The 8948-nt window shown below is 30.8% G+C and overlaps 1 protein-coding gene across 1 annotated transcript; it reads right to left on the reverse strand.

Annotated features, from left to right (window-relative positions):
- Positions 1-1723: 1723 nt before the first annotated feature.
- Positions 1724-8394, reverse strand: LOC100575264. Its single transcript, XM_008187528.3, has 5 exons — positions 7664-8394; positions 5283-5527; positions 4306-4465; positions 3834-4003; positions 1724-2405 (listed from the first exon to the last, which is right to left on the reverse strand). The coding sequence occupies exons 1-5, from the start codon at positions 7928-7930 to the stop codon at positions 2090-2092; spliced, it is 1158 nt and encodes a 385-aa protein (XP_008185750.2). The 5' UTR covers positions 7931-8394; the 3' UTR covers positions 1724-2089.
- Positions 8395-8948: the final 554 nt, after the last annotated feature.

Consider the following 8948-nt stretch of genomic DNA (forward strand, 5'->3'; position numbering starts at 1 on the left):
CTCACCTACTCTCTACTTGACTTACATAAACGACATACCAACAACTCCTAAAGCACATCTCTCTCTATTCGCTGACGACACAATGTTCTTTACTTTCGACAAAAACCCAAAACGAGCAGCCATACAATTACAACACCAACTCAACCTAGCTACCACATGGTTTCATCGCTGGAGAATCAAAATTAACCCAACCAAAACTGTAGATATCCTTTTCGGACGTTAAAATACTTCTTCCATCCCACCATTACTACTCGACAATCATCCAGTGAACTGGTCCAATCATGCCAAATACCTCGGCGTTACAATCGGGCGCAAACTCACCTTCGGTAAACACGTCCAAGACATCACCAAAAAGGCAACTCGCGTTCGCGGAATACTTTACCCCATACTTAACCGTTCTAGCCCCGTCCCAACAACTTCGAAACTCAACATTTTAAAACTCTACGTCTCTCCAATTCTTTCTTATGCTGGCTCCTCTTGGGCACTTTTTATCGGTCCCTCACATCGAATTTGTCCAAAACATAGGTATTCGTACGATAACGGGTGTGCCCACTATCGTTAAAAACTCGGTTCTTCTTAAGTCTGCAAATTTCAAGTCTGTCCAAAATTCCATTCATTCTCAATCAAAATCGATGTTCTACAAAAACTCCTTATCCGTACATGCCCACGTCCGACTCTTAGGTAAAACTCACCTCCCTCCAACCACTAAACAAATAATCAAACCCTACCCTTTAACATGGGTAGAACAACAACTTAATTAAATCTTCTTTTAAACTTCCATCCACTAGTAGAGGCAAAAGCCTGGAATAGTTAACGGCTTAGCCACCCCTACAAAGCAAAGAAGCAAAGACGATTATAAATCAATTAGAGCTAATGACTACGGAAATGAAATAATGCTAAAATGTTACGACAATACAAAATAAATCGTAAATTCGGGAATTTAAAACAGGTCCTTATTTTTATTGCTTTTTTTTCTAGTATTCGATGACCGTTTATATTATTAAATTTCTTGTGTGACGTGTGCCATAGTATACACACACATTTATAGATACACGCACATATAAATTTACAAGAGAAACTAAATAGCATAATGACGTTATATTATTATTTACCATCACGGCGCCACCGACTCAACTACAGAGCAAGTATGATAATAATAATAATAATTTAATAAATATATTAAAATAATAATACTGTCGAATCCACATTTCCCAAAACTTTTAAATATAACTATTGGCACATATTTCATATTATTTTTGAATAGAAAATCACCATACAAAAAATATACCGTAAAATACGTCTCACAAAATGTTTTCTATTTTTAAACGATACACTGCTCGATTCCCTTATTATAACATTACATAATTGTACAATATATATACGGTACAGACGTGACTAAACGCAAAGTTTAGTTCTTACACATACATCTAATAAATAATAATATATATTTGTCGTTTCGCCGTTACATATTTCCCTAGTGAGGGCCTTTCAGTGTTATTTACCGATCCATGACTTCAGCATCAAGTGACCTTGATTGTGCCAAAATATATATATATTGGGTTTATATATAATACTATACGTTCCTAAACACTACATATAGGTAAGTATTATATTCATGTTTATATTATAATGTAAATAGTACCTACCTGTATTATATTTTAAACCAAGAGAATAATATTGTGTGTAAAACTGTTATTAACTTTTATTGTTACGCATTATTTATATTATTGTTATCGATGTTTTTGCTCTTTTTTTCTTGTTGTTGCAGGGTTTTGTATTTTGCCAAATTATAATTATAAAAAAAAAAAAATAGTATGTATATTGTTTTCGATCATATTGTATCACGGCGTAATGTATAGGCAATATAGTTACATTAATGTGTAGAACATAATATTATTTTCAAAACGTTTACTATTGAACATTCACGTAAAGAATACATTTATTTTGTATCAGGAATACAAAATATAAACAGATTACAAAAATTTGTTTCCTCACAACTACTTTTGTGGTTTGGGAAAATGTATACGATTAGAAATGATCGAACTTGCAATAAAAACCCATGAGTGCGCAAACATCATTGGACACAATATTAACCGACGACGGTTGGCTGCGTTGGTTCCTGTTGCTGATCCGGCGGAGAGTTCTCTTCTTCCACCACCACACCTTCTTCACCATCACCCAAGACGTTCGCGTCGTTAGCTTCCTCATCTCGAACCTCCTGCTGGGCCAGCCACAACTTTACTTCGCCATCCATCTCGTCGAAGTCGTGTGGGAAAAACTTAATAGCATCGTCAATGCCCGCCTCGTGATCAGGACTCACGTAAATTGGCCCGACGTCAACGAACCGCAACAGACTCTTATCCTTGTCGTCCATGAGCACAGACAACACCAATTTGGCGTCTTTGCTGTGCAAAAAAAGTGCAATGTATAATATAGGTAAGTACTTGTTATAATACGAATGTGGACAAAATAAACAGTTTAAAGAAAAAAAAACGTTCAAACAATTAATTACTATCACCCAGGAATAGATTTTATAAAAAAATGTAAAACTGAAAATTCGTTTAATATTATATACAGTGTCTCACCCATAGCATTGTTGTGTCCATCCCCATTCCCCAACAGCCACTTGTATCCTTATTTATATTTTTTAAATATAATTTTTAACTATGCATACACAACCAACAATTATTATAATTTATTGTAGTTTTTGATTTAAAACAAAAAAAAAATATTTCTTGTGTCTCATATTATATTATACATCTGAGAAACACAACTTACAGAGTCAATGACTCACGTAAAAATGTTCGGAGTTAAATTACTCACGTCCAATAAGTTATCAAATATTTAGGTAAGTATTAAAGTTTAGGGATTTAATGTTACTACAAACCACACCCGTTGTGTGTTGGCTTATACCATATTTATATAATATTGGTAAACCAACAATATTATACCAACGTGAAATAATGATTTCTGCGATAAAACCATCATCACGAGATCAAACTCAGACCGCTAATATTATTGGCGTCCATTATTCGTGTATACCGACAGTTTCAGAAAGTGTACAGTGTCAACAGTCTAGTATCTAGAAAACTATTTTCGACGCACATTTTATACAAACTTTAAATTATCTATTAATAGAATATTTTTATAATTATTAAGTGACCTGTTATTATTTTATCAAAAGTATATTACATTTTAATCAATTCAAATAGTGTTGTTCGGACGGCAATTTTGATATTTAAATATATAAATCGTGTGTCGTACTTATAAACCTATATAGTTGAATAAAAGTCTGAACTATTATTTATTATTTTTTTCAATTTAAATTCAAGAAAGTAAAAAACACTGGTCTGCCAATTACATGCGTGAGTGCGTAAAGAAACGTCGAACACGTGTTTTAAATTTTAATGCATAAACAAAAACTGCGTAAATTATACAAATATTCAACGTCCTAATTAATTATTACGCCTCGAGAGCTTAAAAATAAAATTTAAAACTATTTTTATTTTTTTTTTGTAGACGACTAACTTTTTAATTTTAAAGGCTGTCCAACCGATCTTGATGTGTGCAGCGAGAGATGAAAATTAAAATAATTTACTAAACTTTAATACTGTTTACTTATTATTCCATAGATACTATCTGACTTTATTGAGACTTCAGAAAAACGCTCACGTGTTTGCTTTTATTTTGCAACAGAAAACGAATTGACTGTACAAGTGTAGATTTAATTTGCAATATTATTTGTTCGTTTAATTGCTAATTGATATAAGGTATATGCTTAATGTATGTATATTTATTTACATTATAATAATAAAGTTTACCCTATTACCTACCCAACTCTGTCCATGCCATATGTAGCTAACAATTCGGGATCTTTGCAGAGTAGCTTGGGTTTTTCGGGATCGGCGCTACGGAAAAACCCGTAATAGACGACTTTTTCTTCAAGATCTTCGATAATCGGTAACACTATGTTTGATTTGTTGATATCAAAAATGACAAGGTACTGCAAAAAAATAATGCACCCGTTAATGTGTATACAAAATGCTGGTGAAGTGTGCGTCAAAATTTAGTTTGAGAATGCGCCTTAACGATTATGCAGTGTGATGAAAAAAGTACGAAAAACAGTATCGGCTTTTGTGTAATATACTAGCATAATATAGAAAACTAAGGGCCCGTATTACAATAGTTGAACTCCGGTTAAACCACCGAATTCGGCCGGTTAAATCAGTGGTTCAAGCGTAACCGAGGTTTAAACTATGATTGTAAAACGGGCCCTAAAACGTGTAATAAAAATAGTTTTCTAACCTGAGGTAAAGGCGGCAGAGGTGCAACGTATCCATTGTTTTGGCAGAATTTGCTGAACAAAATGGTCAGCGCCGAAGCTTTACTCAACGGATTTCTTGGGGTATAAATCGATGGTAAATTTTGTCCGGATTTATTTACTTTCTTATGCACATCTGCAAGCCTATGATATTTAGGGTCACAACTTTCGTAAGGCAATTTAAATCTAATTTTTTAGTTAGATCATAAAAGACCGCTATACTAATAAGTAGTATTCTAAATTCTAATAAAGTGTTTGATGTCTCCGTTCTTGAACGCTATAAAAATATACGAATATTCAGTGTACAGTATACACTATTTAATATATTTTATCTATACATAATTTATATTTAACTACCCAGACAGCAATTTTTTTTTTTAAATATTATTATAACATTATAATCACGAATAATATTAGTATAAAGTTATTATAATAATATTATAATATTATGGTTACAAAATGCTGTCTGGGTAATTAATATCATTACACAATTTCAGCTCTATTTGTAAACCATATGACCATCATGTAATTATGATTTCGATGTCTATATTATATTATACAGTTATAAAAAAATGTATTAGATATATTAGGTAGGTAGGTAGTAAATAATTGGGGCGTAGGCACACAGACAAATAATAATTAACTATTAATTTAAGTATTCACTTTTGGCATATATACTAAGAGTTGAGACACACAAGTATTTTTTTTAAAGTTTTGTACATTTGTATATTCAAATTTGAATGATGCTGTGATACTTATTTTACTTAATTCATAACATTATAATTATTATACAATTATACATTTATATGTGAATATAAATTATAATTTTACATAAAGGTTACGTTAATGCATTAACACACATACATATTATTATCATTGATTATAAACTATCCTAGTATTTATAAATTATAATCAATAGTACTATAGGCACATATTGATTAATTGTAATTAAGGTACTTACGAATTCGGACTAGGACATAATGGGGTTCCGTCGCCGTAAATTATTGTGCTTAACTTCTGCTCTATTACTCCCATTAAGTCGATGGGCTCAGGTAGATTTTCGTCTTCTGTGATGGCTTCTTGAACTACGGTGTCTTGTTTTATAGTTGGCATTGACAACATTACCGAGTACACTTTTTTACTCAACAGTTGATCGACCAATTCTTTCGGAAAACTTTCCAAAAATTCTTTTTCCATAAAAAACAACTAAAATTGATGGATGCAACAAATTAATTCAAGTATAATTTCCAATCTAAATAAGCAGGTAGTTAATAGTTATGTATGAAATTACAATAATTTAGTAAAATCATACACTATACTAATACGTATTATTTTACTTATTAGTTATTTATAGCGTATCAGTTTATGCAACATTTTAAACAATTCCCAGGATAATATAACATGTCAGAATATTTCCAACGTTTTCAACACAAATGTATTCTTAAATCTGTTTGACCTGTGACTACTATATCTCATATACCAATAACTACATGTTGTTCATCTCCAACTACTTCTGATGACCCAACAACAATGTTTTAGACAGTTTCAGTTATGTCAACTACCAACTACCAATTATTATAGATTATAATCTATCGGAATGTTTTCAATTTAAGCTAACTTCCGAACAAGCGGATGACCCTACTAGGCCTCAAGGTACTGATACTTGATAGGTAGTAAAAACGCGTAGATAGTACTACAGTAGAACCTCGATTATCCGTGACTCGATTATCCGTGTTTGTGATTAACCGTGCTCACTCTAAAAAAACACACCGAAAATTTAAAAATAAGTAAGGACTGTAGATATATATTATGTGGTTATAATCGAACATTTTATACTACATAATACTCGATATCGACAATCGTATTAATGACATTTTTGACGATAATAATATGAAGATAAGCAATATTGTACATCGATTATTATATTGGAAAAATTAGAAGTGAAGTAAGGAAAATTATTTCAAACCAAAAAAAACAAAGACTGATAACTTCATATTTTAAGCGTTAATAACTTGTTGTATACTGCAATATTATGGATGTATGTATGTATGTATAACATTATTGTATGTATACGTCTTCTTATGTATATTTCTAATTATAATTATTGAATCAAAGTTTTTAAAATGTCATTATTATAAAATTGTACCTATGTATTTCTAATTATAATTGAATAAAAAATTTCATTATTATAAAAAGTCTCGATTAACCGTGATTTTCATTTATTCTTGTGACCCCTCCCCATCATTACCCCGGATAATCGAGGTTCCACTGTACTTGATATTATTTTCTCCACTGCGCGGATCTTATAAAAAGTCTCGATTAACCGTGATTTTCATTTATTCTTGTGACCCCTCCCCATCATTACCCCGGATAATCGAGGTTCCACTGTACTTGATATTATTTTCTCCACTGCGCGGATCATCATTTAATCATACATAATATGTTTTAAAAATTATGAAAAAATATAATATATTATTACCAGTGAGATTGGTATGGTTACTTAATCATATTAAACATCAGTAGTTGCTACTTGCTAGTTCCTAGCTACAATTTAGGTACTGTAACGCGAAATTGGATGTTTAAAGTAATCATGTTGTGTATTGGTTGCTAAGGTTAACCTATATGTACTATAACGCTAAATTATAATGTCATAACATTAATTAAATATAAACATAAAATTAATCTCTGTTATTGCCGGGTTGTCATAACGCCATGGCAACTGTGGTGGCCAAACTCTATTATAAAAAAATAGATATTTGTCCTCTACAAGGAAAATCTATGAATCATAATTAATATTTATATATTTAATAAATAATAGGTAACCATGAAAACAAAAACTTTACGAAAAATCAGTCAGAAAAACAAAAAACATATTTATGTTTAAAAAAAATGTATCCTGCTCGACATTATTTTTCATAGCAAATAAATGGACGTTTTTGATTTAAACTATCAGCAAGATGTGAATAATTTCGCAGGCTATCTAACTGCTGATAATATAACAGCAGCTAAGTTACCCCCAGCAACTGATGATTAGTATAATAACATTACCTAAGCAACAACGTTGATAATCTATTTTAAAAATCATACGCAGAGTTGAAAATATCTATAATTAATATTAATTGTTAATATCTAATTTTTGACCTAGAAATAATTAGAATACGAATATTTATTACGAAAAAATGTAATGGAGTTTGTTCTTTAATAATATATTTGTTCCACATGCGACATGCCCACAGAATTTTTGTTGTAGAAAACATTTGTAACAATTAATGTGTTTTGAGTAATTTTTCAACGTTTTCGGACATTTTTACTGACAAGTATATTTGAAATAAGTTAATATACCTCATTTAAATTGTCTTCCGTCAACTCCACATCTTTAGCTTCAATAGCAATAAGTTCCTCGTACTTAGTAGCACACGAGTGGGCCACCTCGCACACCCTTTTTTCTACCATGACGGGTTCAGGAGGTTTATCGAGTTCTTGAGAGTCATCTTCAATTGGTTTTTCCACCATAATGTACTTGACCGTGTGAGGGAAAAACATGACGCACGACTGCATTTGAATGTTGACCGAAAATTGTTTCAGAGAATGTTCTCTCTTTTTCATCATTCTATAATCTTAAATTATTAATCATTTGAATCATTGTGATGTTATATCAAAAAACTACTTTCGTTATTATTTGTTATTTTTTATGAGATTCTTCATATAGTGGTCTTCTATTGTAACCACCGTCAATCAAACATGTTGGTTACACTGTACATTATGTTTCATCGCTCTAGGTTAATATTTGATACAATTTTATAACAAATTATAAATGCATATGAATTAATATTATAATGTTCTGAAAAATTGTTAAATTAAATGTTTATATTATGTGAGCATGTGGTGCAAACGAGTAACGACACACTGTCACACTGAACCGGACTATATAAAATGTATACAATGTACAATATACACGGATATAAATATTATTTATTCGATAACTATAATTTCAAAAAAAGATTGATAAGGGGTAGTAGCCAGCGGTGTCTGCAGTATAACTTCCACAACCAGATATATGAATATAATAATATTATAATATAATATCATATTATTATGATGGTTAGCATTAAAGTATGATATTGATATAAATATTAATAATTGAATTAATTTTTCAATTAAATATTAAATAACCAAAAATAAGTCAAAGATATGTATCCAATATCCATATCATTAAACATCATTAAAAGTCAAAACATAACGATACGAACCTCTAATTTTTTTTTCTTTTCTTGTTTTTTGTTTTTGATAGTTTTCACTATCGTTTAATTTTTTTAGTTCCTCGTTGGTCACTTGAGTCAGCGGTATCTTAATTTTTAAAAATGTTGTGTTTGTGTATTGCTCAACATCATTTGTGGTATCCATGTGCAAAATACGAATTACATATTATATAGGTACTCACAAACTCTTTCTGGACTTCACCATTTTTGAACTTAACATACTGTTCCAACTCCTCCTCTATTAATTGCATTAACCTAGGAGCATTGGTGCCAATAATGATATTGACTAATTGCCCATCCTTTTCAATAATTAATAATGAAAAATAAACAGTTATAGTTAACGATATCAACCAAATATTGTTTAATAG

This window comes from Acyrthosiphon pisum, chromosome A3 (assembly GCF_005508785.2).
Source record: "Acyrthosiphon pisum isolate AL4f chromosome A3, pea_aphid_22Mar2018_4r6ur, whole genome shotgun sequence".
Lineage (NCBI taxonomy): Eukaryota > Metazoa > Arthropoda > Insecta > Hemiptera > Aphididae > Acyrthosiphon > Acyrthosiphon pisum.

Coding starts and splice junctions, on each gene's coding strand:
- LOC100575264 (XM_008187528.3), bottom strand. CDS start 7,930: ATGATGAAAAAGAGAGAACATTCTCTGAAACAATTTTCGGTCAACATT. Junction 5,528..7,663: donor CGGAAGACAATTTAAATGAG/GTATATTAACTT, acceptor CATCAATTTTAG/TTGTTTTTTATGGAAAAAGA. Junction 4,004..4,305: donor CTCTGCCGCCTTTACCTCAG/GTTAGAAAACTA, acceptor ATTTTTTTGCAG/TACCTTGTCATTTTTGATAT.